Source organism: Panthera pardus, unplaced genomic scaffold (genome assembly GCF_024362965.1).
Source record: "Panthera pardus isolate Hobbes unplaced genomic scaffold, ASM2436296v1 HiC_scaffold_20, whole genome shotgun sequence".
NCBI classification, from domain to species: Eukaryota; Metazoa; Chordata; class Mammalia; order Carnivora; family Felidae; genus Panthera; species Panthera pardus.
In genome coordinates, this window is record NW_026526766.1 from 88,634,568 (window position 1) to 88,651,563 (window position 16,996).

The window sequence follows — 16,996 nt, forward strand, 5'->3', positions numbered from 1 at the left end:
AAAGCGCTCAAGTGTCACCGGTAATGCGACGCCATCCGCAGACCTCTGCCGTCAGGTGTCTCCTTGGAGCGCCGGTGCAGTGCCGCTTCCGCTTGCGGTCCCCTGACTTCTGTTTTCTGGAACGGAGCCCGTCAGATGAGGTTCTGACCGTCCCTGTCAGGCCTGCGCTGCTAGAAAGTGGAATGAAGTCACCGCTCTGTTCTGTCGCTCTCTTGGGTCACGACAGATCCAGTGTAGTCCTTTGGTTTGTCAGCAACTGCGCCGAACGGCATTTCTCTGCAGGGCTGTCACACGGCCCGGCGTGGGAGTTCCTGATGTGTGTCTGGGGACTCGGAATCCCCGAGGGATTCGATAGCATTATCACAAGCAACTGGAACAGTGATGACACTCACCCTGTTTCACGCGTGGTTTAACTTACCGTCGCGTCATAACTAAGTTTTGGGCGTAAAAACATGTTCTAAAGTTGGATAAGTTGCTGCTTTCATTTTTACCAGTAGTTTCTTTTTTGTTTGTCTTTGGGAAAGCATAAAAGATTATTTCCCTTGTGATTTTTATGAGCTCAGACCACATTTTCCCCAGTCTGCCATGTCTGCCTGGGGCTTTCTCAGCCCCAGAAGCCTTGCTTGCACACTCCTCCTTCCTGTGGTGGGACATCTCAGGGGAACAGAGACTTGTTTTCTTCGGAGAACACATTTATAGCTTCTTTTGTCTTCAGGGAAAAGCGAAGGGGATTTGTTTCACTGCAAATGACTCCATTTTTTCTTGTCTCAATCTAACAAAGTTTGGGAAGGTCTCTGTATTAATCCAGCCGAGAATCGTGAGGTGCTTGTAAGATTGCTAAATCGTTTGATAATTTTCTTCCGTGAGGCATGGGCTTATTTTTGTCTTTCCTCTTCCACATTAATTTTTTGATGGAAAAATACCAATCCTCCCTAGCCTAGGGGGAATTGAGAAAAAGAAAACCAGATCCTACAGCTACTATTGCTATACTTACCAGCCAGGGTAGCTTTGGACTGAGGACAGATAAATGAATTGCTCCCAGGAGCCGAGAATAGAACTCTTATCCTTGATTGCATTAAGCAGGCCGGTTTTTCCCCTCACACACGAACACTAAATAATTACTGAAATAACCGTTCCCTGCACACCGCGTTCAGAGTTAACGTAAAGATCTCTTTTCTACAAATAGCAGATACCCTTTCAGACTGCAGCAAAGGCGCAGGTTATACGGAACAGCGGTACATTTGACTCTCTTGTACGCTGACCTGGCGAGCACTGGGCTCTCGGGGGTGGTTGCTGTGAGAAGCTGAATGTCTCCTCTTTGCGAAACACTTTGGAGCCATTTATCACAGCAGATCATGTACAACCCGTGGGTCCAGTGGAACATTTTCTCAGGCTTGGAAAAGAGAATCCGGCACGATTCTAGACTTGTGTCTAGACTCAGGCTTGGAAAAGAGCATTAGGCGTACGAGTTCTAAATTCCCCAGAGTGTAGAACCGGGGATGGGGACGGGAGGGGGCTTACTCTCCAGGTAAGAAAAAAGCTCTCCTTCTGAATAGTTCTAACTTTCATTCTCAGGATGGCAGGAAGGAAAAAAGTTTTAAGCTCACTGCTTTGACTTTTATGCTGGAGACGCAAATTTCATTTCAACAAGCGATTCTTCAGAAAAGTGTCAGATGACTTCGGATAGGGTCCCAAACAGATTCTGCCCGATATTGGTATCATTTATTGGCTAGAAGGCAGGCACAGAGATGAAGGTCATTTTCACCCCCGTGCCTTTCTCTTGAGTGTACGCTTTTGTGTTTCTCAGCTCTTCGGTGCCATACCCTGCAGCCAAAGCGCCCCACCCAGCGGTGACTCCGGCAGCTGCCAACCCGGCTAAACAGGTGACTTCCTGGTTTTTGCTCTCGTGAACGGCCTTGCGACGTCTGTCTTCGAAGACAGTACTGTTTCAAGTCTCGGCTTTGTTTTAACAAACTACAGGACCTGAGGTTGTCTTTGTAGGCCATTTGACATTCTGCCTCTAGGAATCTTGGGTCACAGTTCCAGTACCTTAACGATCGTTTGGGTGATTTGGGCGTGTGATTTACTTTCATTGGACGTTACCTTCAATAACCCACACGACAACCGTGTGCGGTAGGACGGGGCAGGTGTTTATGCGTGTTTCCCTAATGAGAACCTGAGGCACAAGTGACGGGTGCAAGCTCACACGATTAGGAAATGCTGGAGCCAGAGCTGGAGGCCGGCTCTTGTACCTTCTTCCCTCTGTGGCTTTTACATCGTACCTTTCAGGATCAGTGCTTTGGCGGGGTGGCTTCTCCGGCTTTCTCCCGCAATCCCTGTTTTTCGGAGCTTGCGTGCGCAGTGGTATCCCTTACGTCTACGCTTAGGCTTTTGCCTGATGAGCATCGTCTCTTAACAAAAATCTTGTAAGCAGTTATATAGTAAACAGTTAATCCAGAAGAAAACAATTGGAGACAGCTGACAGATAGATCAAGCTATCCCTGAAACCTTCCCTGAGAAGACCTGGTTTCTCTGCCACTCTCACCTGTCTCTGAGAGGAGTAATTTCACATTGTGTTTGAGATTGAACCTCACAACTTGCCTCTTGTGAGTTCTCAGCATGGCTCTCTGATTGTTACAATGGCATTTAAGCGTTTAGCATTTGGTCCTTCTTCTGGAGGTTTCTGTGTTGACCTTGGAGAACAACACATGGGTAAGGAGAAGTCATAACCAATAAGAGTAAAGGAACATTCGCTGGAGATGGAGAAGCTGAACAGTTCCACTTTTTAATTTTATTATACGTGTACTGAGAGCCAGAACCCATTTCATTCATTTCCTTATTCGTTACCGGATGTTCCGGTGCCTCCTATGCGCCAGGCACTGTGCTGGGTGCTGGGAAAATAGCCACAAGCTAGGTAGGCAAGACTGTATTCTTGGAGCTTGCAGAATATTCCATGCTCTGGTATACTCTTACACACGATAAGCATTTAAACATACTGACTTTGGATTATAAGGTTTTTAAAAATTAAACTAAATGAAAGTTTATGCTTGCTTACTTTTAAATTATGTTCTCATTTTACGTGTTTCTTTATTCTAAAGGATGGTTAATGGTTTCACATGAATGTTCTGCCTGTGTTCTGTTACAGGGATCTCTAATAAATTCCCTAAAGCCGTCGGGGCCCACGCCAGTGTCCGGTCAGTTGTCATCTGGTGATAAAGCCTCAGGTCAGTTTGCATTTTCATTTTAGTGAAAATCAAGGTGAAAGAAACCCTCCACAAGAGAGTTTAGTATTCTAGATCACAGAGGCCACTGACATAGGAAATCAAGTAAAGAGATATTTGGAAGGCTTCAGTCAATGAAGAATGTCCAGGAAATCTGTGAGCCCTTCATCAGCCCTGCAGACTTCTGAAATTTGAGCGCAGTAGGAGAAAAATCTTCCTTAAAATGCTTTTCCTGAAAAGGAGCAATTGTGTTGTCTTCACTGGCCTTTTGCCGGATAATCAAAGTTACGGGAGGGGAGTGGAACTCGAGCCGTATTCTTCTACTAAAAGGACTGAAAAGTCCTCTTGGTTCGCAGTGGTCATTCAAAGCTTGCAAAATGCGGAAAGGAAAACAGATCTGTGGTAATAGAAAAATTTCAGAGTAGACGATAGTGATGTCAGTGTCCCGATTTTATGGCTTCACACAATTCCCAGTACCCATTCGAGCTGAGTTATCCTTAGCTCAGATTAGTAGTTTTTACGGTCACCGTCAGTGCTTTGACCAAGGGGTCCACATTGCCCAAACCAATCCAAGCAGAAGAGCTCTCTTGTGTAGATGCTGATGATGTGGGGTCTTCGCAGCATCCCCTTCCCTTGGCCCCTTCTTTACTGCCCCTTTACTTGGCCTGTGTTCCTTTTGGCTTCTGGGGCCTTGTGCCCCCCGCGGTTCTGCGTGTATGCCACTCCCTGGGCTCCGGCTTTTGTTTTCGCTCATGCTCCCAGGTGGGTGTCCGGGCAAATTCCGTTAGAGACCGAGCCGCCCACTTTCCGAACATCGTCTTCTCCTCAGCTGCACAGTCGTTCTGCCTTTCTCTAGAATCGAAAGCTGGATATTGGGTTCATCTTCAGTAAATAGGCCTTGCACTCGTTAGTGCGTACCCCTCAGTTGTCCAGAATGTGGATTAGTGCAGGACTGGCTGTTACCGGGCAGGCTTTCCAGGGGAGGGAGCCATGTCTCCCTTCTTGACTGGGATCTGAAGTTTTCAGTTAGAAGAAAATTCCGTTAGGATTATTAAGGATTCAGATTAAGAAGCTGGTTTCCATTTCTGGCTAATGTTTTGGAAAGTTTTGAAAGACCACACATCCCAGCCTCTTCAAGGCCCACCTTAGAGAGCTTTTGTCCCTCCTGAACTTAAGAACTAAGGAAGTCTAAGAAATTTTGCTTCACCTACGTCTTAAACAGTTAGCGGGACTTGCAAAGATATTTCTGACGTGCATGATTCAGCAGTGATTGTGAAATCCTGTCTTTCATTGCTAGACGTTTACTTGTGTTTTCACATGCTGGGTAACCAAAGGAAGAGGACGTCTGAGGGTAGAAAAATCTCCCTGAAGATACTGTCTCCAAGTTTGCAAAATAGTTCTCTTATTAATTAAGAATGGAAGTACCGTTGTTGTCTTTCTGATTATAAAACTACCATAAATGCACAAAACCATCTGCGGTGAAGAGACCTATAAGGTAGAAAGTGAACGCTGCCTCTTAAATTCGAGTTCCAGAAATAACCACCCTTAATTTAATCTGCGTGTCTGGAAGGTTACTTCATTGTTGTTTTTCAAACAAAAATAGGTGTGTCCTGTGTCTATTGATTTGGAACCTGGTACCTGCCCTCCCCCCATTACAATACATACTCTGTTCATCTTTCCAGATCTGACACCCCTCTCCGTCACTTGTCTTAATTGCAGCCGAGGACCTGCACCCTGTTAAGTTTTACCAGTATTGTGCTGATAGTTGAGATCGTTTCTGATTTTTCAAGATGATGACCAAGGTTGCACAAGATACCCTTATACACACCACATTGCTTTATAGTAGCTTTAAAAATCCTCTACCCTGTACTCATTTGAGGAGAATGTCCTTTTTTTTTTTTTTTTTTAACGTGTGATTTGCTTTGGGCTTTTTAAATGTAGCGTTCCCTGTTCCTCCCCCTCTTAAAGTGGAGCAGTAGGGGGAAAACTGAAGATAATACCCCAGACCGTTAATGAGTAGTTACAGTGAAATTGAACCTAGGGAAGAGAATGGATTGCACTTTTAGCTTTGCTGTGTGGCAGTACTCACGTATGACCTTTGTAATTTTTTTAAAAAAGCCGTTATTTGTGAAACATAAAACCATCCACTCTGAGAAATACAGAAAGGTAGGGAGAAAGCAAATGGTCATGAAGTCACTACTCAGAGATATTTCACATACTAACCTATTTCTCTTTGGGTTTTTTTTTTTTTTTTCTTCCTTCAGTGTATATTTCCATCATTCTAAAACTTTATTATAAATTCTCATAAAATTATAGAACTACTTTCAGTGGTTTCAATTTAAACTACCCTCGAATTCTTTTGGTATCTTTTCTGGAGAGGAGAGCGTGGCCTGTTTTGGTCTGGAGTTAACACTGACCGAGCCGGCGAGCAAGTAAGTTCGTGGGCCTTGATGCCGACCTGACCTGTCGGAGAGCACGGTGAGGCCCACAGGCTGGACCCGCAGAGAACGACAACCTGGAACGGTGTTTCTAACAGCTTTCGTGTCATGTTCTCATTTTTTTTTTTTTTTTTTTTTTTCTTCCCATAATTTCAGGGCCAGGGGCATCCAAGATAGAAACAGCTGTGACTTCTACCCCATCTGCTGCTGGGCAGTTCAGCAAGCCTTTCTCATTTTCTCCATCAGGGTCAGTAACAAACTTGATTTTTGTGGCAGATCGCCAGCAACCGTATAGGTAGCTTCCCCCGGTTTTACCGTCAGTAGGTATATGTATCTGCTTATTAAATGCATATGAGCCCAGAGCTCTTACCACCTTCAGTAACACATAGGATGTCAGCAACACTAGCTTATCATCCTCGTGCAGGCCTGCACTTGACCCTCGAACAACGGGGCTTTGAACCGCATGGGTCCGCTCCCACGCGGATTTTTTTCCCGTAGCTTCCGGTAATACCATGGATGTATTTTTCCTTTGGTTTTCTCCGTAATGTTTTTTCTTAGTTTACCGTATCGTAAGAAGGCAGCGTGTCGTACACATAACATGGGTCAACCAACTGTTGATGATGTCAGTGAAGCTTCCGGTCAGCAAGAGGCTATTAGTGGTTAAGTTTTGGGGAGTCAGAAGTTTTAAGTGGATTTCCAGCTGCATGGGGGTGGGGGCCCCTGACCCCTGCCTTGTTCAAGGGCCAACTGTATTTCCCATTTTCCGTCCCAAGTGTATATATGTGTTACTATAGATGTATTTGTTTTGCTTTCTAGGGTTAGCCTCCTTTTCTTTGAGCAGTGGGTCTGTGTCAGATTCTGTGGTTGGTCTTCTAGCTTATGACACTGACCTCTTTGCGTTCCGACGCCATCTGGGGGCTGGGGGTGACGTTGAGATTGGCTCTCCTGCTCGAGAGGGCGCTACATTCCACTGAGAGGAGGTGGTGAAGGACCACAGCCCTTTGGAAATCTGGGTCTTGTGGAGATAAGGGGAAATGTTCCTGTCCCATTTCTTTAAGAATAATGATGACTGTACCTGTAAAGTTGAGTCATTTTGAAAAATGGAAAAGTCTTCCGGCCGTCATTCCACGGGAGCCTTGATTCGCCTCACAGGGTGGGTGCCTTTGTTCTGTGCCCGAGGCACTTCTGTTGAACCCCGTGAAGGGGGCCGGAGCGTCCTCCTCCTCCCGGAGGGGAGCTGGCTCTGTGGAGCGGAGATAAAAACCTGTCCGAAGGTTTTTGCCCGTGGAAAGCCTGCGTGCTCAGGTCCAGTAGAAAAGCCTCTGAAGCCCTTTCACTTTGTGCTCTTGGGACTGGAATTCTGCTTCCCACAGTCTCTCCCCCGATGTCATTGTTTCCTGAGTGTCCTTCAGCCATAACACGTCAAGAGCAAGAGGGGTTAGAATAGAATTTGAGGGGGAAATTATCAGATTACTTTTTCTTTAATGTAAGTCGTTGTTTTATCCTCTCAAAGATCGTTTGGAGCCACTTTGAGAGAGTAGGTTGGCGCCGGGAGTTACTGCTTCTTTTACAAACACTTAACAGTCTTCGCTGCTGCAAACGGATACTCTTCTTCCCATTTTTAAAATAAGGTGAAAAGGTTTGGGTCCCCGGGTCAGTGGCTCACCTCTGTTAGATAAAATTTCGTCACCAAGGTTGAGACAAAGAAAGGATTATTTTTTGTGATGTGATAAAATGCTTCTAACACATCTTCTTGGATGGTTTTTGTCCATTCGAGGAAGGCACTGATGGGTGAGCAAAACCTAAGTCCTTACAGTACTTACTGTATTTGCCGTGCTTGGCCCCTGATGCCTTAGAACTGTAGTTTTAAATTGGCCATTTGAACTTTGATCACAGTGGGTCATCTCTTCTGGTTCCCGCTTGTGCCGAATTTGTCCTTTGACCGTGGTGTCTTGACTTAGGTCAAGACGTCTGAAGAAAATCTACGTTAGGAGAGAGAGAGGTTGATAGAGGGAGTCCACAAAGGTTTCGGACCGGATTTTCCCAGCCGAGGGCTCAGAGTTCGTGCTCTCCTCCGCGTCCGCTAGCGGCATGGCGTGCTCCCGATGAGCCCTTTGATCTCGGGGTGGCTTCTCAGGGGTTCTCCCTGACCCGGCTCCCTTGCCTCCGTCCCGGGGCAGACGGTCTGCCCCAGCCACCGTGCCCACGCCCCCCACGCCCGGTGCATCTCCGTCACTGCTTAGCTTTCCGCACCACGGGTCCCCACCCAGGCTGCAGAGCCCCGCCGGGGCCTCCTGGCCTCGCCCACCGATTGCCGCTCCCCACCTCGAGATCTGGGAGCGGCTTCCTGCCTCTGAGATATCCACGCTTTTACTCTGCTGTCGTTTATCGTCTCGGTTGTGAGTGCCTACGAGCAGATCAATCGTACAAATGAGTTGTGAACGTAACATTAAGAAGGGCAGGATTGTGCCTTCGGTGTTTGTTCCTCTTTAACCTCTCTCCTTGCGCTCCCTAGGACTGGCTTTAATTTTGGGATAATCACACCAACCCCGTCTTCTAATGTCACTGCCGCACAAGGTACAGTCTCTCCCTGCACGGCGCAGCGTTTCTTTTGTGTTTTCTCTAAACAGGTGCTGGGTTTTTGTACAGATGTGTTGACATTTTCCTTGCTGCTGAGTCTTGCTTAAAGCATCTGCAGCAAGTTTGGTGTTGACAGTGTGCCTTCGAAATAAGCCGCATTTAAGAAACTAAAGGGGAGGACTCCTGTTGACTTTTTAAATTCAGAACAAGGAACGGATTTGCTTCTGGGAAAGCAAGGCTGGGCTTTAAATGCGGATGTTAACATGTGAATTAGAATTCCTTTCTCCGTCTGCTCATCCTCACAAGACCGGATTCGTCTTCTCTCCCGGATAACCTGTCGGCAAACACACTCGTCCTTCTGTGTGTTGTTACATAGCCATCAACCGACATCTTTTTAATGGTTAAGAGAATTTGAGGACCTGTAAAGAAACCAAATGTATTTTTTAAGTGCCTTCTAGCTCTCCGTTTAAAGAACTAAGTTGATTTTTCCTTTATTTGAAAAAGCAAGCTCTTCCTATGAAAGTGATATATTCTAAAATCCCTTGTCGTACCCCTCAGGTTCTGTATTTCTTTTGTTTCCTCTTCTGCTTCATTTCCTTTAACACAGGCTCTTACGAATTTTCCAGTGTTACTGGAAATCATATATGAATGTCACGTGTTAATGGCCACATGGTTTCTGTGATTTATTGAACCCATTTACCTGCCGAATATTTAGGTTATTTCCAGATCTTCCCTATAATGAACAACACACTGACCGTCTTCCCTCCGTTCGCTCAACAAGCGTGTTTTGAGCGTGTCCTCTGTGCCAGCTCGAGTGGAGGAGGTTTTGGGAAAAAAGGGGTCCCTTAAGATCTGGGGGCAGATCGGGGGCTGAAAGCACAGCAGACTCCCTAAACCTGGTTTGTCTGTGGCACTTAAAGGGTTGATGGTCTCCTTCCTTCCTTCCTTTCTACAATAGTGATTGTTTAAACTGTTTTCGTAACCTTTGCCCACTTAGATGTGGCAGAATACCCCCGAGGCTCATCTTCTCCCCTGTCCCACTTTCCAGAGCAAAAACAACTCCGTGATCTAAAAGGATTAAGAGGAACAAAATAATAACCGGCGGAGGTCATAAGTCAGACAGTAGGGAAATGCAGTGGTAATTCTGTAAACATTTGAATCACTACGAGACTAGACAACGATCCAGAACCATAGGCAGCTCCGTAACAGCAGTGATACAACAGGAAATGGCCCCCGGGGAGTTGGGGCCCTGCGGCCTTCCCAAGAATTTGTGACAGCCAGACTTCTTAAAACAACATGGAGTTAGAAATATCAGTAAGCACTGTAATAGACCAATTTTACTTCGTAAACTAGAAAAGTGGGTTACTTTTATTTATCGACCACTTACTGTTTGACCAGACCTTTACCTGTATTCCATTCTATGTTTATAACAGCTCTTTGAGGTAGCTACTCTTACTACGCTTATTTTCCAAATGGGGAAACTGAGGCCCAGAGAGGTAAAGTAGCTTGTCCAGAGTGGTGCGGCGAGCAAGCGGCAGAGCACCCGGCTCCAGAGCCCATGCCCTTGACCAGGAGGCCACACTGCCTCTGTAAAAGCGCTCACTAGGAAGTAGCCCTTTGTTGTGCGTAAAAATAGTCGTCTGTGGACTGACACTTTCTTAGTCCGTAAAAAACGCAGCAGGAATTTCCATGTTGGATCAACTCCCGGCCTACCGGGCGGTCCATAGGCGAGCACCGCGTCACAAATGTTCTCGAGGAAAGCGCACACGGGGCAAACGAGACAAGATACCTTTTTTTTTCTCTTTTGGGAGAGTACTGTGAATTTCCTGTATTCACACGGTGCTGTGTGCTTGCTGTGACGTAACGGTCACGAAAAGGACATTTGCCTTCCTCACCCGGGTGAGCTAACTGAGAGCGAGCGCTCCTGTGAAAAAGCCTTCACTCTGTGTCCCCGAGGAAAAGCGCTGTGGTTGAACATCTGTCCCTACTGTATCGAGGGGAGACTGGGCTTGGAACGTGATGGGTCGTGTTGCGCTAAATCCAACCCATTTTCTCGTTTCTGTTTCTTGCTAGGGGCAGCACCCCCCACTAAAGAGCCAAACCAGCTCGACGCGTTCCCGTTTGGTGGGGGAGGCAAACCCTTCTATGAGACGGTTCCTGAAAGCTCGCCGCCCTCGGGGATGACCGCGTCAACCACCACTGCAGCCACCGCTGCCTCTCCGGCAGAGTCTGCGCCTTCGAGCAGCAGACCTGCGGCCCCTTCTGGAATCGCTCTTTCCACCACCTCTAGCAAGCCGGAACCCCCGCCATCCAAGTTGGGAGAGCTTCTGTTTCCGAGTTCTTTGGCTGGAGAGACTTTGGGCAGTTTTTCAGGACTGCGGGTTGGCCAAGCAGACGATTCTACAAAGCCAGCCGTGAAGGCTCCATCCACAGGCCTGACTAGCGCACAGCCAACCAAGACTTCCACTGTCCCCTCGGGGTTTAGTTTTACCAGCCCTCCCGTGTTAGGGAAGCACGCAGAACCCCCCGTGACCTCCCCTGTGACCGCAGCCACAGGGGCCCCTCCGGCAGCCACCACCAGCGCGGGCACTAGCAGTCCCTCGACTGGCATTTTCGGCGCTCTGCCCGTAGCCAGTGCGGGATCCTCTGGAGTTCTGGGTTTCGGCGGGCTGTCCCTAAGTGGTAGCAAGACTAGTTTTTCCTTCGGAAGCCAACAGACGAGCAGTACAGCGCCCCCACCTGCCCCACCGTCAGCCACAACTGCCGCTCCCCTGCCTACGCTGTTCCCCATGATGTCGTTTGGTAGCCTCCTGAGTTCAGGGTCTGCTCCCACCCTGCCCGCGTCCTCTGGTAAGAGCGCGGAAGAGGCCGCGTCCTCGGCCTCATCCGAGAAGCCGGACGACGGCGACGCCTCGGCGTCCGCGACCTCGCTTCCGGGGCAGCCGCCGTCAGCCCCGCTTCCCCAGGCTCCTCCGCAGACTTCTGACCCGGTTAAAAGAGAGCCTGCTCTGGCACAGCCCGCAGTCAGCAGCCCGGGCCCCGCGGCGTCCGGCGGCGGTCTCGCGACGCCTGCCGCGGAGGCCACCACGCCAGCGGCCCCCGCGGGCCCTGACGTCAAGACGGAACTGGCCTCCCCCGCTTCCACGCTCTCGGCTCCCGGGCCGCCTGCCGCCGCCGCGGCTACCCTCCCGGGCGCGGTCCCCGTGGCCGTTGAAACCCCAGGTCCCCCCACGACCTCCAGCTCCGTTTCCGGCGCTGCTCCGAGCCCGGCCGCGGAGACCGCGGCGTTTGGGACCGCCACTTGCGGCTCTTCTGTCTTCGCTCAGCCGCCCGCCGCCAGCTCCAGCTCCGCCTTCAGTCAGCTCGCCGGCCCCGCGGCCACCGCCCCGTCCGCCGCCCCCGTGTTCGGGCAGGCGGCCGCCGGCTCCGGGCCGGGCCTGTTCGGGCCACAGGCGGGAGGCGCGGCCGCCACCGCCGCCGCCGCGCCGCCCGCCAGCAGCTCCGGCTTCGGCGGTCCCGCTTTTGGCGCGTCGGCCACCGGGGTGTTCGGACAGACGACGTTCGGCCAGGCCCCGGCCTTCGGGCAGGCGACGAGCAGCCCCGCCAGCGTCTTTTCCTTCAGCCAGCCTGGGTTCAGCTCGGTGCCCGCGTTCGGCCAGCCCGCGGCCTCCACCTCCGCGTCCACCAGCGCGAACGTCTTCGGTGCCTCCTCCAGCACCAGCAGCTCCAGCTCCTTCTCGTTCGGACAGTCCTCTGCCAACACAGGAGGGGTGCTGTTTGGCCAGAGCAACCCTCCCGCGTTCGGGCAGAGCCCCGGCTTCGGGCAGGGAGGCTCCGTGTTCGGTGGCACCTCGGCCGCCACCACGACCACGTCATCTTCTGGGTTTAGCTTTTGTCAAGCTTCAGGTAAGAATTTACGGAAGACTCTGTCCTCTCTGTCGTTTGAAATATTTGCGGGGGAAGGAAACAAAAAACAAAAAAACCCTGTATCGCTTTTGAGTTAAAAGAAAAGGGAAAACGAGAAATGCAAAAAGGGCGCTTGGAGCGCTGGCGGCCTCGCGACTTTCCTTGGCCTCGTCACCATGGCTGCAGTTGGGCTGCTCGGCAGATTCTCCCGTTAGCCAGTTCCATGGGCAAGAACGCAGGCGTCTTTAGCTTAAGGTCCTGGCAAATAACGAACGACTCCTAAATCGGAACCTTTAAATCTGGAAGTTGCTTTGGAGGCTATTCCGTCCCGAACCGTCAAGGCTCGAGGAGACCCATCTAATGTCATGAGGTGCTAATCGTGGAGCCAGAACCAGACTCCGGGGTGCCTCGTCCTAGTTCACTGCCCTGCCAGCGTTTCATATCCTGCCTCCTCTGACACCTTCTTGCTTGCTAGAAGGGCAGATACTTACATTTGAAAAGGGTTTTTTGCCTGTTTTCAGCGTACTTTAAAGAAAAAAACGACAACCCAAATCTTTAAATGTTCCTTTTTTTTTTTTTTAAGTTTGTGTATTTATTTATTTTGAGAGAGAGAGCGCGCAAGCAGGGGAGGGGCAGAGAGAGGAAGAGAATCCCAAGCAGACCCCGCACCGTCAGCGCAGAGCCTTGACGCGGGGCTCAAGCTCACGAAACGCGAGATCGTGACCTGAGCCGAAACCAAGAGTCCAGCACTTAACCGACTGAGCCACCCGGGCACCCCTAAATGTTACTACTTTTTAAAGTAAAACATAACCCACTGTTGCGTGTCCATTTCAGCTGCTTTCACTTCCACAAGTTATCAACAGGACAATTTGAGAATATTTTCTAAGTTTCCGTTTCTAGTAATTATCTAAGGAAAGGCGATTTCTTCAGCAGTTAGGCCGCAGGGGGGAAACAGGGATTAATGATTTCTTGGTGGGCAAGAGTATAAGTGACTGCCCATTCGTTCACTTGGTGATGATTTATTTGCAGATGGTTTATAATTTATTAGCATGGAAATTTCTTCCTTCCTTCCTTCCTTCCTTCCTTCCTTCCTTCCTTCCTTCCTTCCTTCCTTCAGCAAGTGTTTGTTAAGCTCCTGCCAGGTTCAGCTCCAAGGACAGACAGAGTGCCGAAAGACAGTTCTGAGCTCCACCTGCTGCCCTGTCAGGAGGCCGGCCTGAGTTCTGGGGAATGCGCTCATGCGGTGTCGCAAGGGGGAAAGGCCTGGGGAGGCTTAAAGAGAAGGGTGTTCAGCGCGCTCTTGGGAGCATCCTTTTCTCTGCAGTCTGAACTTGACAGTCCCTCAGGCACAAGTATAATCAAACTGTTCAGACACAAGTATGAACCATTGAAGCAATCTTCTTTCATCTGGTAACAACGTGGAAAGGTACCTGAGCAGTCTGCTCCAGCCCTGGTGGAGGAATTGAGCCTTGCCTGAGCTCACCTACCTAGAGATCAGTGACAGGGATGACCATGGAACTCCCATCTTCCAGCTCCTTGGCTCGGGCTCTCTGGTTGCTAACATGCAGTCCCGCCCGGTTTTCCCAGGCCCAGTTCATAGCAGCACCTCAGCCCTGTTACGCCACCTAGAAAAAAGAGGAAGTACCTCAGGAGAACCTGGTGTTTGAGATCACAGGAAACCAAGGAGTAAAAACATTTGTGACGTTAAGTCAGTCACTGGAAAGACTCCTTGACCGCAAAGTAAGGAAAAGCTATCCTGAGCGTGGCCCACCCTGCAGTCCGTACCAGCCTGGGGTTTGGCAGGAGACAAGGATTCAGTCTTCAGGATTTGGGAATTTACAGTCTAATAAAACGTTAACGATGACCCGAGAAAGGCCTTCATTACTCAATTTTCTCCATTGCCTATATAGGAAAACAGATTTTATTCCTGAGTCCATTCGTTATCCGGTATCTTAGAATGCCATCTGAAAACAAAATACTTGATGTCGTAAAAGACTCATCCAAATTAAACTTGTTTTCTTCTTATTTTCCAGGTTTTGGGTCTAGCAACACTGGTTCTTTGTTTGGTCAAGCAGCCAGTACGGGCGGGACAGTCTTCGGCCAGGTAAATGATGTGTGTTTGCCTCCATTCGTGTCCACATGTGTCAGACCCATCCACGTTGTTCCCACACAGCGTAATCAATTCGAACTGTGTGTCGAACGCCAGCAAACAGCCTCACATGGTTCTCAAGCTCTGCCTTCTTTAGCTCCCTTGGGGACACGGAAGTCTCAGCCTCTGATTCGAGAGAATCACTACAATTTTGAGCCCCCTTTTTTTTTTGACAGTCCTCTAGGAGAGCACTGTAAAAGCACAGTGCGTGAGTTCTATCAATCTTCTGCCTGTTCTGCTAGGCCAGGGGTTGACCTACAGTGCGTGGGCTGAAATCTGCTTCTCGGCCTTGTGGTGTTTTGTTTTTTGTTCTTTGTTGTTCTGGGTTTTTTTTAAGGTCCTTGAGCTAAGAATAGTTTTTACCTTCTTAAATGGTTGTTTAGACAAAGAGAATAATTTTGAACAGAAACCACGTATGGGCCCTCAACTAAGCTGTATGTCCTCGTTTCGGTGACCTGAGTTGCTTCAGTGTGTCTAGCTGTTATCTGTGTGTGCACACGGTTTTAAGGGCTTTACACAGATTGACTCACGTAATCGTTAGCGCCTCTCTAAGGGAGGTGCCGTTATTATCCCCATTCCACACATGAAAGCAGCAGGGCCCGGAGGAAATGCGTTGTTACATCACATGCCAGCTGCTTTCAGATCAGAATAAAGAAAGATACTCTGATGTATCAGACGCGATGGTGGCTTTCCAAAGGTGGATTTGGTATTTGTCCGTTAATTAATGAAACAGCAGGCATATTAGATGTTTCTTCCACATCTTCCAGAAGGGGTTTTCTTTATCATCCTTTTCCTTTGAAGGCTAGGCTCTGCCCTAGTCCGTGATCTTTGGCACTTCGGAGCTGGTAACGGCAGGTTAAGTCATTTAAACCGGGTTCCTCGCCGGACGTGGCTAAACATGGCAGACAAAACATAAAAACCATAGTTTGAAAAGCACTGGGCAGCCGACAAGGTGTTTTACGAAGGAAAATGAGTGCCTGTGGAAGTGATTGGAGCATAAGAGCCAGTTTTGCCATGAGGGCATTTATTCATCTGAGAAAATTATCATTTCCTATTTTAATAGTTGCAAAGGACAAAGGGACAGAGATCACTGAGATGTGCACAAAGTGGGGAGTCTAAAAGAGACCCTCCCCCAAGGCGAGCCGGGGCTCCAGATTCACTGGTCTCGGCTTGTGAATGTGGCCTGACAGGATCGTAGGATGGTGATGTCTGCAGATGTCCGGCAGAAGCAGCACCGACCCCGTTTGACGAAAAGCAACTTAACTCTAGGCCTTGGACACTTTGTAAGGACGTTGATTCCCACGCCTAAATGAGTCCGTCACAAAAGGAAACAAGGAACTGTGAGCAAGGGCCAGAATACACATCAGACATACATTTGTAAAGACTCCTAGACTATAAAGCAGCCATCGTTTTACGAGTCCAGTAGGAATAAAAGGCAAAATTGGGCATACTAGTAAAGAATGGGAGATAAAGTGTCATAGCTGAATTGAAAAAGAAGCACGTGGAACTTAATAGAAAATATAATTGAAATTTAAGATCCTGGAAATCTAAAATCTCTAGACCCAGCCGAAGAGAGTAATAATACATTGGGACAGAGATCAGCAAACTTTGTGCAAAGGGCTAGATAGTAAATATTTTAGACCTTGAGGGCCACATGTAGTTTCCATCACAGCTGCCTAATGCTACGCAAAAGCAGCCGTAGACCGTAAATAAATGAATGAGCGTGATTATGTTTCCACTAAGTTTTATTTACAAAAACAGGCAGTGGTCTGGATTTAGCCCACGGTACTATATACTTTGGTGACCCTTGAACTATAAAAGGTAGGTCAGATTAAGTTATCTGGCATGCATCATGGAGAGCAAAACAGATGGAAAATGTAAAAGCAAAATCTTAGAAAATTTAACATTCGATCAGAGAAGAGAGAAAGAGAAAGAATGTATGACAGAATTAGAGAAAAAGACACATTTCCAAAACCAGTAGAAAACACTAACCCACAGATTCAAAAATCCAACAAATGCCAAACCATGCGTAAAAGGAAACTGATTCCAAGCCCCATTATACAGAACTATAAAGAAATAACATTAAAAGCGCTCAGGAGAAAAGACGGGTTACCTTCAAAGGGGCAAGAGTTGGATTCACAGCTGACTTCTCAGCGGTGACAGTGAAAGCCAGAGACGGTCTATCTACCTGGAATTTCTAGACCTCATGAAAATTATCTTTAAAGAGTGAAGGGAAATCAGGACGTTTTTCAGACAGATACTGAGAGAATTTATGCCTAGCAGACCTGAAGAAAATTCTAAAAGATACTCTTCAGGCAGAAGGAAAATCTGACTCCACTAAAATTACGGCTCTGCTAATTTTGGGGTAAAGCAAGCCATGAAATAGGAAAATTGCAGCCTATGAAACTGACGGAGTAATTGCATTCAGGATATATAAACAATACGAATCAAAAAGAAAAAAGACAACTACACCCCCACCGAAATGGCTAAAATTGAAAGGGCTGACAATACCCAATATTGGTGAGGGGGTGGAGCAACTAGAAACTCCCACGTGTTGGGGGGGGGGGGCGCATAAATCCGTATAACCGCTTTGGAAAAGCACCTGCTACTGTCAAAACTAGATACACAAAATTCCTATTGACCCAGCGTATCTGCTTCTAGACACGTAACCAGCAGAAACGAGTGCCTTTGTTCACTAGGAG

General features: G+C 48.3%; 1 protein-coding gene across 5 annotated transcripts in view; it reads left to right on the forward strand.

The window, feature by feature from the left end:
• The window catches only part of NUP214 (nucleoporin 214), a 95,215-nt gene that overhangs the window by 53,203 nt on the left and 25,016 nt on the right, over window positions 1-16,996 (forward strand). For 4 of the 5 annotated variants that reach the window (XM_019420787.2, XM_019420789.2, XM_019420788.2 and 1 more), the window contains 6 exons: window positions 1,808-1,883; window positions 3,146-3,224; window positions 5,816-5,906; window positions 8,175-8,236; window positions 10,313-12,145; window positions 14,179-14,249. In XM_019420787.2, coding sequence (XP_019276332.2) covers window positions 1,808-1,883; window positions 3,146-3,224; window positions 5,816-5,906; window positions 8,175-8,236; window positions 10,313-12,145; window positions 14,179-14,249 — 2,212 coding nt within the window. The remainder of the gene's footprint in view (window positions 1-1,807; window positions 1,884-3,145; window positions 3,225-5,815; window positions 5,907-8,174; window positions 8,237-10,312; window positions 12,146-14,178; window positions 14,250-16,996) is intronic. The other variant, XM_019420790.2, reaches the window with a different exon arrangement.